This window comes from Uranotaenia lowii, unplaced genomic scaffold, assembly GCF_029784155.1.
Source record: "Uranotaenia lowii strain MFRU-FL unplaced genomic scaffold, ASM2978415v1 HiC_scaffold_759, whole genome shotgun sequence".
Classification (NCBI taxonomy): Eukaryota; Metazoa; Arthropoda; class Insecta; order Diptera; family Culicidae; genus Uranotaenia; species Uranotaenia lowii.
The window spans coordinates 1-21,073 of record NW_026598710.1 but is presented as its reverse complement, the minus strand read 5'-3'; the positions used below and the strand labels follow the sequence as shown (position 1 = coordinate 21,073).

The 21,073-nt window shown below is 40.4% G+C and overlaps 2 protein-coding genes across 2 annotated transcripts; both read left to right on the top strand.

Moving 5' to 3' along the window:
• The first annotated feature begins 217 nt into the window (after nt 1-217).
• Nucleotides 218-11,514, top strand: LOC129760774 (uncharacterized protein DDB_G0283357-like). The gene is made up of 6 exons (XM_055758437.1): nt 218-364; nt 1,137-1,805; nt 1,871-2,293; nt 2,359-5,380; nt 5,456-6,409; nt 6,517-11,514. The coding sequence occupies exons 1-6, from the start codon at nt 218-220 to the stop codon at nt 6,579-6,581; spliced, it is 5,280 nt and encodes a 1,759-aa protein (XP_055614412.1). The 3' UTR covers nt 6,582-11,514.
• An 898-nt stretch (nt 11,515-12,412) lies between these two features.
• Nucleotides 12,413-14,692, top strand: LOC129760773 (T-complex protein 1 subunit zeta). Its single transcript, XM_055758436.1, has 2 exons — nt 12,413-12,676; nt 12,978-14,692. The coding sequence occupies exons 1-2, from the start codon at nt 12,540-12,542 to the stop codon at nt 14,434-14,436; spliced, it is 1,596 nt and encodes a 531-aa protein (XP_055614411.1). The 5' UTR covers nt 12,413-12,539; the 3' UTR covers nt 14,437-14,692.
• Nucleotides 14,693-21,073: the final 6,381 nt, after the last annotated feature.

The following is a 21,073-nucleotide window of genomic DNA, read 5'->3' as shown; positions in this document are numbered from 1 at the left end:
ACGGTAATTGTTAATATCTCTCCTATCTCCTTTTTTATGAACCGGGAACATGTAAGCTTCCTTCCATAGTAGAGGGAAGATGGCTCTATCAAGCGAAGCTTGAAAAATGAGCCGAATAGGGGTCAGCAAAACAGGCATGAAACTTTTCAAAAAAGCAGCTGGTATCCCGTCCGGACCTGTAGAAAAGGAATTCTTGAGCTTCGCTGCTGCTTTAGAGATGACTGCCTCCTCGATTTCAAAACCATTTATTGAAAAGCCCACTGGCGAAACGTTCCTGACAGCACTAGCTAAATGTTCTGGGGATGTTGAAGCTGAAGATACTGGAAAACTTTTGGGCGAAGAGATCGCAGATACCACGATCAGAGTTCGCCGTGATGTCGTCCAAAAACATGTTTGAAGGTATACCAGGTTCCTTACGCTGACTCTTTACGTATTTCCAAAAAGATTTTGGGCAAGACTTGAGGTTACGTTGTACGCGACGTAGGTAATTATTGTAACAACGTTCGCTGGCTTTTTTATAAACGGAGTTAAGTTTACGGTATATATCCTTAGTGTAGGATGATTTTTGCTTCTTATAATTTCGAAGAGCACACCTTTTAGCAGTCTTCAGTTGTCGCAGTTCAGTCGTGATCCAGGGGATTCGCGTATTTCCGCTGCTAGAGCGTTTTGGAACGTGGCGATCGATGACATAATTCAGAATGTGTGAGAAGGTATCAGCAGCGGCGTTAGGATTTGACAGATCAAGCTCAGATACCCAGTCGATAGTTGCCAGAATGTGACAGATGTCATCGAAGGGATTAGGAAAGAAGCAGTTACGCCGTTTATGGGGGGAGGATTTTTGTACTTTTTTAATGGAAAGATATGTGTTAGGAACAGCGAGATTTTATTTTGTTGGAAAAACATATTATTTTATCACATTTATAATAGTTGCAGGCGAAACAAAGTTCGTACGGTTTCAGCAAGTTTTTAATTAAAATCGGAAAGCTTATTTCTGATTCAGCACTTGTTATTATTCAACCAAAATTCAAAAAAACAAAAGTTTTGAATCGAATTCTAAATCTAATTCATCCTGAGTAACATTTTCAACGAGCTTCAGTTTCAAATTGTGTTGTATTTTTTTCGCCCCTCCCCCGCAGGAACTGCTGGACAAAACGGAAATGGAAGATCAGGAGCAGAACTTCCCCTTCACAAGTCGACCGGTGCAAGCCAAACGTATCTCGAGCCGTTCAACGCAGGGCGGCTCCCTGCAGGATCTCCCCGAGGCCGGTCGGCACGACTACTTCTACTCGGATCTCTCGTTCGACTACTACGCCAATCTAGGCGGTTTGGGGGTTCAAACTTCCCGGCGGCATCACGGTAGCAGCTCCGGTGCCAGCGTTGGACCCGGGGGAGGTGATCGTTCGACGAATCCTCGCCAGAAGCAACGCTACACCAGCTCGGTTTCTTCGAGGCAACGCGAGGGTGGCAGCCTGCCGAGCAATGTCAACGTGGAATGTCCGTTTTTCAACGATGTAGGTCATCACCATGCCACCGGAACGATTACCAAAATCAAAAAACGGGACGGTTCCAAGAGTGAGTACGGCACCATGTTGCTGACTGCTCCATTGACCAATGCCGGTGCCGAAGAAATAATCAGCGCAGTGGCGGAAGTGGCCGGTAACGCCGGGTTCTGTGGGGGTATGAAAAATACCGAATCTCAGCTAATCGATGTCGGTGGCAGCGGCGTTAGCCACACAGTTATAGATATGGGAGAGCTAGAATCTGATGAAACTCAGCATTTACTGGCCCATGATGTCCTGCAGCAGGTAAGTTTGTCTACCAAAAGTACAGTGTAATTTTGAAAGCTTACATTCTATCATTGATATCACAGAACTTGTACGAATCCAGCCTAGACGAGTTAGAGGGCGGTCCTGGGGATTTGTATGGAAGTAGTACGGTTGGAACTGGCAGCAGTTCAACTGGCGGAAGCGGATGTACCTCGATCAAGAAAATCCCACGGTACCCTCCTAATGTCACTACTATTTGTACCTATCCGAAAATGGGCGACCCGCCGTCCCCGGTTCGGCCAACATCGGTGCACCACGTGGACAAAACCGTCTCGCTGCCGATGCTCGAGAGCAACAAGGATATTACACCGATCCAGCTTGGATCGAACTATCAGTCGGTTAAGTGTTTTATGTCCAACGATACCGTCAAAAGTGAGCAAATGAGACATGTGATGATGGGTACGATCAGTACCAACAACTCCAAGTTCATCACCACCACACAAAGCTTTAATCCGATAATCACACAGGTGTGTTGAATTTTCATACTTAACTGTCAATTAGAAGAAGTTACAATTTTATTTTTGATTTTCAGCAGAAGGCTTTGGATGAAAATGGGAACTCGGTCCAGCAGTTCAATAGTGGCCTTGCATCTTCATCGGGTGGACTCGGATCTGGCAGTGGTCTAGGAGTTGCCGGCGGCAGTTCTTCGCTTAGTGGAAGTGTTTTAACTGGAGGAAAGAAAAAGCGGAAACCTTTGTCGGACCGGAACACTAGGGTAGTGATACCGGAAAACATTGCTGGTTACCGTGGAGGAGAAGACGTTTCTGCCCTGGTAGATTTCATTGAAAACAAGGATAAACAATCGAACAAAGAAGGCAAGAGCGGCGGAGGTGGAGGATCCAATCCGAAAAACGATACACTAGTGAAATCCGGAGGTGATAATGCAGTAACTGCAGTAGAAAATGGAGTTCCCGAAGAAAAGGGAACAAAGAAAAAAAGCGACAAGAAGAAGGAAAAGGCCAAACTGAAAAAGAGTAATTCTTTGGAAGAGCTCAGTAGCAACAGCAAGAAAAAACAGCAAGCAGAAGACGAACAGAATACTCAAGAAAATCCTGTAGCGAAACAGAACGGTCCAACAGCCAAGGATACAGAATCGGTGGTATCGCTGAGAAGTGGGGGCAAAGCGAGCAAAAAGGCTCAAAATAGCAGCAATCTGATGTCCATGACGTCAACAGCTTCATTGTCCACGAGTTCGGCGCAATCCACAAAAGAGGCTGCAGCAATCAACGTTGGCAAACGTAATGAACGGAGATCTTGGGGAACGGAAGAGCTCAGTTATTTAGAGGATACTCAAAGTTTAGCTACCGTCGCTGCCAGTGCAGCCTCAGAAAAGGCTGAAGAAAAACTTCCTAAAAGGGACAGCAAAAAAGATTCGAAAGATAGTCCGGCGCTGATTCCATTCAATCTCAATAAAAAACGAGACTCGATGTCTGTGGAATCGTTATCGGCACTGAGTGCTGGTGGTTCTGCAGAAACAGCCGAGTTTCACGTCGTCACAAAGAAGAAAAAGACGAAAAAGAAATCACCCGGTCTGTTTTCGGAGGAAAATACCTCTGCCGTGAGTTCTGGTAATACAACCAATCGTAGGCATTTGACATCTAGTCAAAGTTACACTCTAGGGGGAACGTCCAGTTCGAGAAGCACCCATAGATATCAAGCCAGTAATACTTTTACCAATGATCGTGACGTTTACATGACTAATCTGAACAGCAGTAATGATGTTTCTCGAAGGAAATCTACATCATCTGTACCACCCTCGGAAAAGTCCGATTCAAGTGATGCAGATTCGGTCCAATCGTTACCGATTGAACCGTCCCGAAAGCAACAGCAACAACATCAGTCATCACAACACCACCATCAGCAATCTAGTGGTCAGTCTAGCAGAGGTTCTTCCGGAGTACCTCAGTCGTATGCGGACATTGCACGAATACCAAATGCCGACAAAATCAATAACAATCTTGGAGCAACACTGAGTACATCGCCGCTCGATAGCTCTAGTGTTGAAAAATGGCCCCCGGTACAGGCCACCACCAGTGAGGATCTAGCTCAAGCACTCAAATCACCTTCCGCTTTCCCGGAACTAGTCCCAGACTCATCGTTGTCTTCACAGCAACATCAGCAATATCAACAACAGCATCAGTATGTGAATAGTAGTGTTAGTAGCGTTAGTAGTAATATAGTAGGTAACAGCAATAAAGCGACTTACTCGCAAAGCTTGCTGATAGCCGCCACCAAAGCACCGGAAGAAACCTCAACGATGGCCGGAGGAAAAGTAGTTAGTAGCGTTAACAATGAAAATAATGTAAATAGTAGTAATAGCAGTAGTAATAACAGCAGTACGGCTACTAATAACACCGGCAACGTCAGCTCCAAATCAACGTTGTCCAAATCGAAGAGTGTAGATAACAACGACATCTATTACTCCAACGAACACTATCCGGCACTTGAGAAGACTGTCAAACCGAGCAAAGCATCAGCACTTCAAACGATTCTTAACAGCAATAGCCTTTCGGAAACAAAACCTGTAGCACCCGTTAGTAAGGTCACTCCAGCAGCTTCCGGTGCTTCAGCACAGTCGTTGGCTTCAACGGCAAACCCAGCTAGCATAACTTCAACAGCTGCTGCGGCAAATAACGCCAGTACGACCTCCAGTATCAATACCACCAACAATTTGACCGGTGCCAAAAAATCGAAAAAGAAGGATTTCGTTAACACATCCAACAGCACTGCCACATCCGAAGTCGAATTCATCAATAACGCCCGAAACGTAGCAGCGGTTCAATCCACACTGGACGCTGTTAACAACAATCCAGTGTTTATAGAAAATGTCGACAGTTCAGATTATTCGCAGAACAATGGCTTAACCAATCGGAGTCCGAACGGTGGCCTAAATTTGCAGCAGCACCCTCAAAGCACTCCCAAAACAAGCACAATGAGCTCCTCAACTGCAAATGCCAAGCGAAACAAAAAGGAAAAGTCCAGTTCCTACAATGCAGCCATCAATAATGATCAAACACAGGCTAACTTCGGCTCCGCAACAGCTCAAAATTCTACCGCGTCCGGCAATCATCGTCCAGCTGTGATCATCATGAACGACAACAACGAACCAAATCCCAAACACGAGTTTACCTTCGGTTTCGATATCGATCAGGAGCTGCTGTTCGGAGACTTCCAGGAAGAAGATATGAGCATGCTAGATCACCAATCCCAGCAACAGTACCAGTTCCATCAGAAGCAACCTCAACAACAACAACAACAGCCACTGCATCACAGTAATAGCACCGACAATGTTCCTTCGCCAACGAGCAACACTTCCACCGATCTCGGTTACAGCTCGATGCAACAGTCAACCGCATCGCCCTCTTCTTCCAACAATAGCAGCACATCGTCGCAAATCCACCAGGCTCCACACCATCACCAGCACCAACAGCAACAGCAGCAACACCAAAATCCGCACCAGCATCATCATCAGCAGCAGCAGCAGCAGCAGCACTATCACCATCAGCATCATCAGACTGAATCGTTCGACATGATGAATAACTCATCTGACCCTGGTAAGTTGAATTTCGCTGATTGAACTTATGATGAAAACAATTCTGCAACTACTTAACTCAATTTTTGTATTACAGACACCTACCGGGACAGTATCGAGCACAAGTTCCATCAGCCCCCGCCAACAATGGTTCTCGCGCCTGCTCCCTTCTACTCGCAACCACCGCCGCAACTTCCGCCTCAACATATGTTACCACACCAACAGCAGCAACAGCAACAGCCACATCAACAACAGACTCGTCATTCGCGGCCGCCAACCCATGGTAATACTGCCTACAATCTGCCACCACCACCGGTTCATCCTGGTCATATGCAGCAACAACCACCGGCTGTGATTCCGGTAATGGTTACCAAACAGGACAACTCCACTAACACTTCCCCGACGGGCGCGGTGATGAATGCTGCCTCACCTCCAGCTACAGCAACCATTATTACCGTGCCGCCACCGCCGCTTCCTCCAGTAGTTCCAGCAGCGGCCATCCCCGTCGTTCCAGTTGTACCCCTGGTAATGGCAGCAGCTCCCCCGTCGGCCACCGCTACGGTTGTACTTGTGCCAGCAGGTCCACCACCAACGGTTGCCCCACAAGCGATGATCGCTCAGCAACCACCACTAGCCAATACAAGCATTGTCGTTCCAGTGGCGGTCGGCAATGTCAGCAATATTAACACTAGTCTCAACAACCAAAATCCTACCACCACCGCAGCCGTCAGTCACAATAGTAGCAGCAGTAGTGGTTGCATCAGTAACAGCAGCAGTTCCAGCGTAAGCAGCAAACAATCGTCAACAGCAGGAGTCTCGGTCGTTCAACAGCAGCAGCAGCAGCAAGAACCAAAACCCCAACGTCAGTTGGGCAACAATAGCAACAGTACTACAGCAGCAGTAAACGTCGCGTCCACGACGACGGCAACAGGAGAACAGCCGCAAGCTCCTTTGCGCGAAAAGATGAAGGAAATCAACCTCCGGTTTATTGCACCGGAACAGTTGCAAACCAATCACAACCACGACAAGATTGTGAACTTTGTCGGCATGGGTGAGTACCTGAAGCTGGTTTTCATTACTATTAATGTCTATCTAGACCTCTTCTAGTTCTTATTTATCAACTCGTGACTGACCATTTTATTGAATTTTCCTTCACAGCTTGGGAGGACATCATTTGCGGCACTGATGCACAGTACTACAATGACAGTGCTACAGGGCAGTAGGCAGCTGATCGAACCACGGTCGATTGGTACAACACTCTGATCCCTTAGTTCCCGTTAAAGCATTGCGAGCGGAAGAACAACGACATGTGGCGCAAAGCAAAACGCTGCAGCGTGAAATCTTTACGATGGATAAGCTACTACTAGAACACAGACCGCGGTTAATGATGACGACAGCCGTTTATTTGCGACGATATATGTGGATGGATGTGGTTGGTTGGTTGAAAGTAACAAACAATACCAGCAGCATGAACGGTGGTTTGAGTGGGTGGTCGTTGATCATTTGCTGTGAAGATAAGAAATGTCTCTGATCCCAAGATACGGCTGCGTTGCTTTGCAAAAAGCGCAACCGCGAAGGGCCGAAAGTGTAAGACTAAAAAAACAAAAACCGAGCAGCAACAAGAATCTACGTCATTGATAGGGAAATAGAAAGCAAAGCGAGTTATTTAACCAGTCAAAAAAGAAACAAACCCATGTAAATTCGAAATGAGATGATGCAAAATCAAACTATAAGTTAATTTAATGATAAAATAACGTAATAGTTGCAGAGAAGAACAATGCCAAGCATTAGTGAAGAGAACAGAAGTGAACACGGAAACGTCTCAAAATGCTGAATGGAGATACAACAAATAACAAGAATGAAACTGTTATTTAGGGACATATACATCGTGCCGTGCATGTGTTGATGAGGTTATTTACTTTAAGAACTAAGTTATGAAACAGCGGAGAATTTAAGTTGAAATATCCGGAGTGTGGGTGTGTTCCACTAGCGAATGTTTTTGCGAGCTCAGTTAGTTAATTGAAACAAGCAACAACACAACTAACCAAACGCAGTCACATTCATACGCATGGGTTTTCATGTGTACACAAATGCGGACGCAAACACGCGGCAAAGGTAGTAACTTCTTTAAGGAAAATGGTACAGTTGACCGGGTTAACTTTACCTTTGTGCATCGAGGAAGGAAGCATATTTCACAAAAAAAAAATCCACACCAACCACACAAACACACTCACACACAAGAGTAGATAGAAACAGATTAAAAAATAGCACTTACTCACGCAAACACTAATTTATATCAAGTTATATTGTTTTTGTTTTTCATGTATTTTTTTTAATTCCTGGCAACATTTGAACAAACCCGGAACTGCCAGAGAGCGGCCCGGTCGTTGTGCGATTATTACCAGAGTAGCGTGTAGTATTTAAGGGAAAAATCAGAAGAAGAAAAACAGTACGGCTCTACTGTTGTAGCGAGTATGGCGAACAACAGTTTGTTGCAACTCTGTGTTGTTAGGTGAATGCGCCAAAACCCGTATAAGGTACTTTTTCCCGTTTAGGTTCCATTTATTTGTTGTACAGAAAAGCGAAAGAGAGAATAAGAGATAGAGAGAGATATAGATAGAGTGCGCGAATGTTTGCAGGATCAAAAAATTGTTGAGATTTCGATTAAATGGAGGCAAGCGAGTAAAGTGAAAGGTAGCTGCCCGCTTTATTTAACTATACATACACACACACATATATTATATTATCTTTAATAATCTATTGTTTATTTTATTTAAGAATCTTTCATTGATTATTTTTCACCGCCTTGAACGTTTTTGAAACGTTAGGAAAGAAAGAAATTTAAAAAAAAACAGCCATCATCATTTAATGTCCTGGAAGCTAAACACTGAAAGGCAACTAAAATGTGTCAAATTGTGGTTAGGGGGAAGTACAGGCAGGGATTTCGAGGAAGCAAAAGAAACCCCACATATACAAGAATGAACGAAGTAGAGAAAGAAAACGTAGTTGTATGTGGAAAGAAAGTAAAAATATTGTTTTGTGTTAAAGGAAATAATTAAAACGTCTACTACTTTTAGTCAGTGTGTTTGTGCAAGCATTTGCGTATGACTGATGTGTAGGCCGAAGGAAAAAAACAATGGAAGAAAAATTCCATAAACCTTAACTGAATCTGGAGGCAGGCTTCAGTAATTTGAATGCTTTTTAATTCTGTTTAGCGTTGGGTTTTGAATAGAGAATTCTAAAGAAAAACTAAACCAATTGAATTTTAAAGGGGCTTTAGCTAAATCAGGCAAAAATGATTCAGATTACTGAGTTCTACGTTCAGAGCCAATGGGAACCAAAAGAGTGACAGATGGAAAAAATATAAAAAAAATATAAAAACGAAAAAAAGTAAATAAAAAAGTGTCCGATAAACACCCATTGTGATTTTTAGTAACTAATCAAACTAGGCAAACCGAAGCAAATCGAAAATATTAATAAAAAAAAAAAACAAATTAGGAGAAACAATCGAAACACTATTCTCTCTCACAGCCAGTGTAGTGTAAGGTGGTGGACCAAAATCACCGAGTGCTTGCTGCAAAAAAATCTGGACGCGAGCATAAGTTGAACGGGCGCAAATCGACGTGTTTGGCAGTGTGCGCGTGTTTTTTTCTTGCATGCGCACCGGGAAAAGAAAACAGGAAAACAAGAGAGAAGGAAAGATCGAAGAATAGGAAAATGAAGAAAGAAAACATAAATAAAAAGAGGAAATAAGGACTGCTGCAGCTTCGAAACTGTATCAAAGTTACTGACTGTATTTAAGAATATATATATAATATAGAAAGAAGAAATAAATTATATTTAAAAAAATGAGAAAATATAGAATGCTTACATATTTAGATTAACTAAATAGCAAAAACAAAAATGAGGAAAAAAAAGGAACACAGCGCTAGTGTGCGAAAACGTTAAGTTGCGCGTGTCTTTGCAGATTACGTTAGCTAGAAAGAAGAACGGACACCGGGAAGTTAAACCGGCGAGTGTGTGCGTGCGTGCAATCTGTATCGTGTGGAGATCGTGTTATCGTAATAGAAGAACCGAACCGAAAGAGCGAACAATTTAGATAGTTTCGGAAAAAAATTGTAAAAGGCTAAAACCAATCGAAGAAAACAAACATATTTATACCAACAACTAGCAAACAAACAATAACAATGGAAACACACACACGCTACAGACTATACAAATATGAGCAAACACTCGTACACACATTCAAACTTTTGGAGGTATCGAGTAAAACGAGAATGAAAAATTTGATGTCACGGAAAAATGGAACGAACCTCTCACCAATCCAAGAAGAACAATTCTGTTATGTTATATTGTTGTCGATGATATTGTTGAGTCCGAGTGGAACCTTCACAACGTGCTCACAACGACCATCATCGGGGTGTGTATTTGTTGTGTGCGTGTCGGTCGTGTGTATGTGTATAAAAAACACAATATTGCATTCATCAATCACATTGTTTCAACATGTTTGGGTGAATTGTATGCGAGAATGATTGCTTGAGTAAAAAGTCAAAAGAATTACGGATTGAGCGATAAATTGAGGGAAAGTAACAGATTAAATGGTAGTCACAGAGCACGGTTCATTGAATTTAGAATAAAATTAGATAGTCATGACTTGGAAACGAAACTAAATTTGGTGAACCGTTAATGTTACTGCTTAATGCATTGTAAATTGTTATCCTTGTTGATTTTAGTGGAAAAAGTTCATTTTACTTCAAGACTGGTGCTCATTTTTAATTTACTGTCGTAACCGAGTTCACTTAATAGTCGATTGGTTGAAGGGTCCTCCTTTTCCAAAAACAAAAAAAAACTCAACGTTTCATAATTTCTCTGAAAATTTTTAAAGCTACCAGTTCTGAAGTACAAGAACCTCGTTTCCCATTTCCATTCGAAATCACACTTTCATATTCTAGGATAGAAGTATAAAATAAAGGGACACAGAACATTGAACATAAAACCATTTCACAGGAACGGCGTGTGGGGTGTTGTGTGATTGAAACAAGGGAGAGAGCGAGAGAAAGTGTGAGATCAAAGCATGTTGAAGCGAACACGTTAGCATAATTAGGGTAAGCGCTTAGAGTTTCTAACCGGAAATGTATAGATTTCGAGGAATGTTCGAGAGAAGCGTGGGCGGTGAACGGCGGAAATGAATGTGTCTGTGAGTGGGGAACAAGTTGGAAAATCGTGGTGGCACTGCTTTCGATGGGCATATGTGATTAACTTATATACTATACACTCTAGCTGATAGGAGAAGGAAGGATAAAATGCTAATATTAACCGCTGTATCCGGGGGTGAGTGTGACTAAAAAACAATCTTTCTAAGAGAAAACGGTTGAATGAACGAGAATAATGAATGTGTTACTAACAAATAAAGAAATTAAAAATAAATCGAGTGTGTTCATAGGAAAAGAAGAAAATACAAACGAGTTGTAAATCGCGCTAGCTAACTAACCAAGAGCAACAGTCACATTCAAGCTCGAACAGCTACGACAATGGAGAGAGAATTAATGAGTCAAACGATGGACGAAAGAAGCAGAGTACGAATGTGAACAGTGAATTTAACAAGAGAGTTTAAAAAACAAAATCACATCAGTACCAGAGAAAAAAATTACCGTTGTGACATCCCCAGATACGAGGTTACATAAAGTCCGAGAATGTTTGAATAAAAAATAACAACAAAAACATCATTAGCAAACCCAAAAAAAACGAAATCGCACCTCTTTCCTTTGCAATATGAACCAAGCAGGGCCGCGAAGCCATTTTTTGTTCAATTTTTCTGTAGAAACGCTGTTTCTTTTGGTTTCCTACAGAAAAAAAGTGTACATTCAATATGGGGGACGGAAAAAGGTAGTTGGAGGTGCAACAAAAACAAAAGTTGGCAACTGTTTCGAAGAAACCAGTTTAACAAACAAAAGCGAACACGAAATTACTACAAAATTTAAGAAGGAAACACATCAAATTTAGGAACAAAAAAAAACAAAATTGATTTGAAATTCAAGACCGCGTGGCGCAAAGAAGAATGGTATGGAGGGATACAAAAAAAAAAACAAAGAATGTTTTTTTAATTTATGTTTGTAAATTATTATTGAGAAAATGAGAAAAAAATAATAAAATGAAAAAAATACCAAAAAATTTTACCGTTAGGCATTAGTTGTAGTGTGAAGTATCACATCCTTCCTGTGCCCTTAACAGTGTACGAACATACAATGTCCGTCCAAAAATCGAAAATTGAAAAAAATCTCTTTTGATAAAAAAAAGGCAATTTTGTACAATCTACCTAAATCTACCAATCAAGCGTAATCTGGCTATCAAGATACTGGAAGAACTCCACTTTCTCAACCTGTTGTCCAGCCATACCACGAAATTGGAAGGATTTACTGTGTTGATTTCCATCGACTTGGTCTTTCCGATATTGATTTTAAGACCTGCTGCTTTGGAACTTTCGGTGAGGTCGTAGAAGTTGCTCTGCATGTACGGCTTGATCGGTGAGTATTATAGATTTGAAATGATAGACGGGTAGACCTTAGGAAGAAAGTTACTAAGGTGTTGAAAAGAGCGAGGAGCATTTTTGAATAGAAGCTTGACCGCATACTGAAATCAACTACTGTGACTACAAATCGAATATAATATAATATACTAGCGAAAAAATTGCATATTACAGTCATAATTAGCTTTGAAAATAAAAACCAGATTTAAGACATTTGTTAACGCGAACGGAAGTTTTTTATTAAGTTTGAAAATATTAAGCGATATCCGTTTAAAATCACTACAGTAGTGAATATAATTTTTGACGCATTTCTTCTTAAATTTCACTTTCCTTTTCCGTTGAAACAAGCAGGTTATAGAACTAAAATCCGTAATCTATGATAAACTCAGAATTGACTTTTTTTAAATAAAATGGATGGATGCCACAAACTCAATGTTCCGTTTTTCAAACTCTCAGTGTAAAGATTCCAAAAATTGACGTTTCGGCTTCTTGTTTTTTGTTTTCCACCCCGACCCGAGCATGTTTTTTCACTCTTTCTGTCAGTTGCGCATCAGCAGGTTCAGCAATCCCGTTGTTCCTCGTTTTCTGCCGTGAGATTCAATCTGTTTTTTGTTCGTTCTCTTGAAACATCCAGAAGGTTTCGCCCGCACCCACGATGGCATCGATTAGTTTGTTGAATCCGAAAGCCGAATTTGCCCGTGCCGCTCAGGCACTGGCCGTGAATATCGGGGCGGCCAAGGGAATCCAAGATGTGATGAAAACCAACCTGGGACCCAAAGGAACCATGAAGATGTGAGTATTTTTCGAGTCGCCCACACACTGGCAGATGGGTAATATTTCTGTGGCAAATCGGGTGAGGAAAGACTGGTTTTCTCTTTTTTCAATAGTATTAAGTTTAACGAGCTTAAATTTAGGGGTTTAATAAGTTTTTAAATGAATATTGATTTAACAGCCGGGGCTGCGTGTGACTCACGTGAACATAACCTTATTTTCTTGTTTCTGCTTATTCGAGACATACATTTGAATGTGTTGTAATTTTTATTTTCACAAGTTCAACTTAATTTTGAAATTGTCTTCTCGTTCATCTCAATAGGTTGGTTTCCGGGGCCGGTGACATTAAAATCACCAAGGACGGAAATGTGCTGTTGCACGAGATGCAAATTCAACATCCGACGGCTTCGCTGATTGCCCGTGCAAGTACGGCCCAGGACGATATGACCGGTGATGGAACCACCTCGACGGTGTTGATCATCGGGGAGCTGCTTAAGCAGGCAGATCTGTACATTGCCGATGGTTTGCATCCACGCATTTTGGCCGAAGGGTTCGACCAGGCGCGGCAGCAAGCGCTGCAAATTCTGGAACAAATTGCTTGTCCCGTTGAGATCAACAAGGAAGGACTGCTGAACATAGCGCGTACTTCGTTGAGGACCAAGGTGCACCCAGCGTTGGCCGATCTGCTGACTGATGTTTGCGTTGAAGCTGTGCTGGCAATCCGCACAGAGGGCAAGCCAGTGGATCTGCATATGGTGGAGCTGATGGAAATGCAGCACAAATCTGCTACCGACACTCAGCTGGTCAAGGGTATCGTCATGGACCACGGTTCACGGCACCCGGATATGCCCAAGCGGTTGGAGAATGCGTACATCTTGACCTGTAACGTTTCGATGGAATATGAGAAGAGTGAGGTCAACTCTGGATTCTTCTACAAAACGGCTGAAGAAAGAGACAAATTTGTCCTTGCCGAACGAGAATTCATCGAAGAAAGAGTCAAGAAAGTGATTGAACTGAAGCGTAAAGTTTGCGAAGGAACCGACAAAACTTTCGTTGTCATCAATCAGAAGGGCATCGACCCAATGTCCCTGGACATGCTGGCCAAGGAAGGTATCATGGCGCTGCGTCGTGCCAAGCGCCGTAATATGGAACGTTTGGCTCTGGCCTGCGGTGGAATGGCCATGAACTCATTCGACAACATGGATGAGAGCTGTCTGGGCTATGCCGGACTCGTCTATGAACATGTGCTTGGAGAGAACAAGTTCACGTTTGTCGAAAATTGCAAAAATCCACTCTCAGTCACCATCCTTATGAAAGGACCGAACAAGTTCACTTTGACCCAGATCAAGGACGCTGTTCGTGATGGTCTGCGTTCCATTTTCAACGCTATCGAAGATAAGAAACTGGTACCGGGAGCCGGTGCTTTCGAAATTCGAGTTCACAACAAACTCAAGGAACACGCCAAGGATGTTAAGGGGAAAACTCGTCTCGCAATCCAAGCATACGCCGATGCTATGCTGGTTATTCCGAAAGTTCTGGCCGTCAACAGCGGTTACGATGCGCAGGATTCGATTGTCCGTTTGCAGGAAGAGGGACTGCTAAGCGATGACCCCATCGGTTTGGACCTCTCGACAGGAGAACCTATGAAACCGATTGATTTAGGCATTTTCGACAACTACATCGTCAAAAAACAGATCATCAATTCGTGCACCGTTATTGCCAGCAACCTGCTTCTAGTGGACGAAATAATGCGTGCCGGAATGAGCAGTCTCAAGGGTTAATGTGGGAGTAGTGCTGGCACACTCGTTTGAAATTATTTTCTTTCTAAGAATTTCATTCGTTCTTCTCTTGCTATCATCAGGAAACGAATATGTAATCGCGGAATCGTTCACATCATGTTTGACTTCATATCTATAATAACACCTAATTTAATATTCTCCTGCACAAGCGGCATTAAACACTTCATTTTGTACCGTTACACGATTAACTTGCTAAAATAAATGCTTGAAAGAATAAATTTGCTTGAAAAGAATAAAATATTGATCTTTTTGATTTTATCTTTCCTGAAGTCCCTAAATAAGGTTACTAAAGAGAAAACACTTTTCTTAACTAAAATTTTCTTGATATCTTTATAATAAATAACTGTTCTTAACTAAAATACTTGATTAAAAATAATTGAAATACTTAACTGAAATATGGATAAGATTGATTGATTGGAGCAATTTTTTAAGAGGGTGCTGAGTAGCCTCGTATTTAGGATAAGATATCTGTAAAACATATTAGGGAACATCCATAAATTACGTAGCTTTTTTTTGAGAGTTTTTATACCCCCCCTCCCCCTCGTAGCATTTCGTCACAAAGTCATATACCCCCCATAGAAAATAACGTAGCTTTAATAAACCCCCCCCCCCCCCCCATTTTTAAAAATCGGTTTTGAATTTTTTCTTTTATTATCAGCATTTTGCAAGAATTATACAAAAAATAACAAAAAAAGGGAAAGAAGTTATAAATGGCAGTTTAAAAAAGCATATCAATCAGTCAAAAAAAAATCAAGCTACCTTTCAACAAACAGGAAAGCTAATAACTATTCAATCAGTTGCGTCGGTCCAAATTATCTCCATTCTGGATTCCAATAAAATCATTGGGCAGCTTTCCTCCATCATCTGTTCGGCTGGAATAATTACATCTGCGATGTCAGCTGCCTCCACCCACTCTCTATCGTCCTCCGGAGTGATGACCAGCACTTCGTGTCCTCTTTTCCCTGTATACAATTCGCTTTGGACGAATCTTTCTATCCGAGGCTGGAGCCGTGTGGATTTTGCAAAGCTCCTTTCGGAGAACATTTGAAGCAAAATATAAATTGCATTTCTTGCATGTACGCTCCTTGATACGCTTGAAAACAGTCGGGCAGTAGGAGTGAAAAGCTACATGTTCAGACTGGATTGAATTAGGCATAATTTTGCTTAATTTTGATTTTTTTTTGTATTTAATTAATGCTACGTAGCTTTACTTGAACCCCTACCCCCCCTCTCATCACACATCGTCACACAAAGTCAACCCCCCCCCCCCCCCGTCCCCCACAAATGCTACGTCATTTATGGATGTTCCCTTATTTGTTATTTTGCGTTTCTCACAAAAACTAAAGCATTGACTAAAACAGGCGTCTAAAAGACAAATATTTCGCATTCACAAAAATGAAATGAATAAAGGAAATGATGAACATGGCAAAAAGTGACAAGAAAGACGTAAATGATGAGCATGGCAAAAAATTGACAAAAATGATAATACCGAGAAAAATGACAAAAATTTTCAACATTCAAAATGGGAAAATAAAAACTAAAAAAATAACAAAAATGTATCACCAAAATAAGTACCATTTTTTTGTTCTTTTGTCTTTTACGACACTTAATTGAATTATGATTTTGTATGATTCTTGTTATTTCTATCATTTTGTTACTTTTGTCATTTTTGTAATAATCGTGGTTTTTTGTAGTTTTTATTTTTTATCATTTCTATTAGTTTTGTCAACTTTGTCCTTTAATGACAAAACTTATTGTGATATTTGGTAATTTTCACATTTCTATTTTTGTTGCTTTTGTCATTTTCGTATTTTTGTCATCTTTGTAGTTTTTGACATTTTATAGTTCATGCTATTTTGGTAGTTTTTTCATTTTTGTTGTATTTCTCGTTTTTGTCATTTTATAGCATTTTTGCCATAAGTGACAATCGGTAAAATGAGGCTTCATAAGTAAAATGCCCTAATAAACAAACCTATGGTTTAAAATAATAAGATTGTTACTTTGGTCAATTTTGTACCTATTTTTTTCAATTTTTGTCATTTTTGACATTTTGGTGATTTTATACTTTTTGTCATTTGTGTCATTTTGGGCATATATTTTGGTCATTTTTGAGATTTTGTATCTGCTTTTTCTTATTTTTTAATCATTTGTTATGTTTTTTTTTAAACTTATTTTTCATTACAAAAATGACAAAATGATATAATTTATTGAAAAAAAAAAAATGTAATGAATTTGGTCCACGAGTTCTGTGAGCTCACAGCACAGCTCACAGAACTCGTGGACCAAATTCAGCGGCAGCTTGATTCAATATAACCTGGTTACGTTTAGAATAATTTTAGCGTGTCCATCTCGCGATTTGCATCATCATAATCATCATCATTCTCGAGTGAGCGTTTGTTGCGAACAGTCGTGTGGCAAGATAACCTCTAAAGAGCTTATTTCGAATTAAATCCGAATATTTAGATAGTCAACTATTTCCTTCGCGGTGAAAGAAAATTTAACGGCTAGACTCGTCATTGGTGTATTGTGATGAGTGTTGGTGCTGGTGCCCCAAAAGGGGCGCCGATGGATGAAGATTATGAACATTCTGGAAGAACAACGTTAAATGCGGAACAATATGGCGGAAGAGCATCTCAAAGCGGAGAACAAAATGGCGGAAGAGCATTCCAAAGTGACGAACAAAATGGTGGAAGAGCGACCCAAAGCGGAGAACAAAATGGCGAAAAAGCAGTCCAAAGCGCAGAACAAAATGCCAGAAAAGCGATTCACAACGAAAAACAAAATGGCGGAAAAAAAACGTATGAAAAATGTTATTACAAATACAATGACAGTGGTCCGTACAAAGTAATCGTGGAAAAAATGGCTGAAAAAGCAGAGAAAATAGAGAAACCGATTGGCATAAATAAAATTTCCGTAGGAATTTTACTGAAGCAGAATGGATTTACTAAAGAAGTAATGGATATCAGAAAACTCGGCCGATCCAAAGTTCTAGTGTACCTGGTTGATTGGAAGGATGCAAATAGATTGATAAATTGTCGTAATCTGAGTCTAAAAAATTATGTGGCTTATGTCCCGAAGGGTTTTATATCGGTAAAAGGAGTAATAAGTGGAATCCCCGAGGATATTAATCCAGACGAACTCAAGAATGAAATCGAATCTAACAAAGAAATTGTGGAGGTGTTTCGCATGCACAGGTTTGTAGACAAAAACCGGATCCCAACTCGCAAGGTAGGTGTCATTTTTTGTAGCAATAAACTCCCTGATAGTGTAAGAATATATTCGGTTATTATGAAAGTAGAAGCTTACGTTAACAGATCAGTTATGTGCTATTCTTGCCTACGACACGGACACATCGCCGCAAATTGCAAGGGCAAGAAGCGGTGCAATAATTGCGGAAATCTAGAAGGGGAAGACCATAGTATTGAAAACTGTGGAAATATAACAAAATGTGTACATTGCAAAGGCACCCACAAAGCGTCAGACCCAAAATGTCCGGAGAGATCTAAACAGGAGGCTATAAAAAAGTTAATGGCATGTCAGAACCTGACATATCAGGAGGCCCGGGACGAATTTAGATTGGAAACTCGAAATGGGTTCGATCTACTTTCAAACATGAGGGATTTTCCAAATATTTACCAGAGCTTTGCTGCTACTGTGGCTGCTAAAAATGGTAATCCAAAACCAACTTTTAAAAGTAAACAAAGAAAAATGAACGTATCTTTAGTCGAAAATAGAGAACACTCTAAGCTAAATACCAACCAAAGTCAAAAACAAAACACCAACTTAATTGAGGAGGAATGTTATACACAGACACAATCAAAAAAAAGGAAAACCGTAGCAGAACAAGAGAACAATGATACTGACCATTTGCAACAAATGCCAGTGCAAAGGTATTTGGAATTAAGGAAAAGATGGGAAGACCAAATGCAAAACTTAGCAAATCAGAAAGAAAATTTCAAATCAGTCGTGAGCAAATCATTTACTATCCTCTCAAACGTTATGTCGTCAAATACAGAAGATGGGCGTCTGGTAGTAGCAGAAATTTTGAAAGAGATGAGTAGGGTTCTAGGTTATAATGATCAAGAAACCACAAACCAATCATCAAGTCAAAATGTCATTCCGATTGTTACAGCACAATATACAAAGTCTACACAAAAATAAAATAGAACTGTCACACGAATTGAATACAAAGAAGTACGATGCCGCTTTGCTTTCAGAAATCTGGACTAATCACGATAAAATGTATTCTCTTCACATTTCCGGTTATCACAAAATCTTACAACCAAGACAAACTCCATAAGGTGGTGGGGTAGGAATCTACCTAAGAGAAGCATATAACTTCAAAAAACATGAACTTAGTTCTGATGATTTGTTTGAAACAATAGGAATTGAAATTCCAAGTAAATCATTAAATTTAATATCTGTATATATAAACCCAAAAATCACATATAGTGAACTGGAAATTAGGTTAAATAAATTACTCGATGAGTCAAGAAACATGAAAGGCTTAATTATAGGAGGCGACTTCAACGCACACAACACATCATGGGGCTGTAATAGTACAAACAGGAAAGGAAAAATTGTATACGACCTTATCAGTAACACGCACTTGTTAATTCTTAATGACGGTACAAAGACTCATAGGCCAGCTTCCTTAAATTTTTCACCTAGTGCAATAGACTTGACTTTTTGCACAACAGACATTTTCAATGGGATTGTATGGACTGTCTTAGACCACAGTCTAGGTGGTTCCGCACACATGCTATTAGAAATAGAAATTCCACATATATCTGCAAAAAAACATCGACGAATTATTAATTACAGAAGCCTTAATAAAGAAATAGCTAACATAACACCAGATGATTTTAATAATCTAAAAGATTTAGAAGCATTGATGACTACTTCTGTAAACCAAAACAGTTTTGCAAGTGCTCTCGTGCCCAAATACTATTGGAGCTCTGAGTTGAATGAATTATACAAGATTAAACAGTTAAGTAGGAAAAGATATAATTCCCTAGCAAACGAAACCAATCTTCTATCAATGCTGAAGGCTAATGCGATGTTTCTGCGAGCGAAAAAACTCCTAATGAAGGAAAAGTTGTGCGAAATAACAAAAAACATTGACCCCAGAAACACTAGGGCAAACTGGAAACTGGTAAAAAATTTGAAATATCACCATAACGTCAAATCGAAGAACAACGAAATACTGATATCAGCAGAAAAAACGACTGAATTCCTAACTTACAATTGTGGCCCAACACAATTATATTCTATACCAATTGAAATTCCACTACTAGATGAAGAACCTCGACAGCTTCTTACATTGAATATGTGGAACAAAATTATTCAGAAGAAAAAAGGTAGATCAGCCCCTGGACCCGATAAAATCACATACGAAATGTTACGCAATCTAGACAGGAAGGTAAAAGAGAAGATAGTCAATGAAATCAACTCATATTTTAACAAAGGTACCTTGCCCGACCACTTGAAGACTATCAAAGCGGTTCCCATTTTGAAACCAGGAAAAGACCCTAGCAACCCAGAATCATACAGACCCATATCTTGTCTCTCTACTATTACCAAAGCCGCAAATTCAGCTGTACTTCAACTACTACAAAAACATATTGAAGAGAATAAACTGCTCCCGAATTTATCATTCGGTTTCAGAGCAAAAAAATCGACTGAAGATTGCTTGGCATTTGTAACAAATCATATTATGGATAGTAAAAGGAAAAAAATGTTTAGTATTGCCGTGTTTTTTGACTTCAGCAACGCATTTAATGCTATTAACATCGAAAAATTAGACACAACACTGGCGGAAATGCTTCTCCCAACCGACATGAGAATTTGGATAAAAAATTTCCTAAGCAACAGAAAATTGATCGTAAGAACAGATCAGGGTCAGGTGACATCAACAGTGTCAGCTGGAGTACCACAAGGTGACGTCATGTCACCCACACTCTTCAACCTTTACACAAGAGGGTTTCACTTTACCGACACCGAAGAAGAAGAAGATATCGTAACCGTGCAATTTGCAGACGACTTCGTGAAAATTGTGAGAGGAAAAACACTTAATGAGGCTAAAACCAAAGCACAACATGCCATTGACAGATTTGCTAATTTCAGCTCTTCAATGAACCTCCAATTGAACGCAAGTAAAACAAAGGCAATGATATTCATTCGAAAACAGTTAGACTTGGGACTGACGGTCATGGGATCCCCCATAGAAAATGTCCGTAACTACAAATATTTGGGTGTACACATAGACCACAATTTAAGTTTTGGGCCTCACGCAAGAGAACTCAAAAGAAAAATTCAAGATAGGCAAAACATGCTGAAAATAATAGGGAGCATCAAGAAAGGAGCAAACCCCAAAGTAATGGTGCTCTTCCACAAAGCGTTATATGGTAGCTATCTATCATACGGTAGCGCCATTTACGGGGACATACCAAAATCCTACAGAGAAATGTTAGCTGTATCCAGCCGACAATGTCAGCGCATTGCCACTGGATGCTCCAGGACTACTCCTGTTAATACTCTTGCGGCACTTTCCAACGAAGAACCACTCACCCTAAAAAGACATTATTACACCTTGAAAAAAATTACCCAACATTTCAAA

Coding starts and splice junctions, on each gene's coding strand:
- LOC129760773 (XM_055758436.1), top strand. CDS start 12,540: ATGGCATCGATTAGTTTGTTGAATCCGAAAGCCGAATTTGCCCGTGCC. Junction 12,677..12,977: donor CCCAAAGGAACCATGAAGAT/GTGAGTATTTTT, acceptor TCATCTCAATAG/GTTGGTTTCCGGGGCCGGTG.
- LOC129760774 (XM_055758437.1), top strand. CDS start 218: ATGACTGCCTCCTCGATTTCAAAACCATTTATTGAAAAGCCCACTGGC. Junction 1,806..1,870: donor CCCATGATGTCCTGCAGCAG/GTAAGTTTGTCT, acceptor TTGATATCACAG/AACTTGTACGAATCCAGCCT. Junction 6,410..6,516: donor TGTGAACTTTGTCGGCATGG/GTGAGTACCTGA, acceptor TTTCCTTCACAG/CTTGGGAGGACATCATTTGC.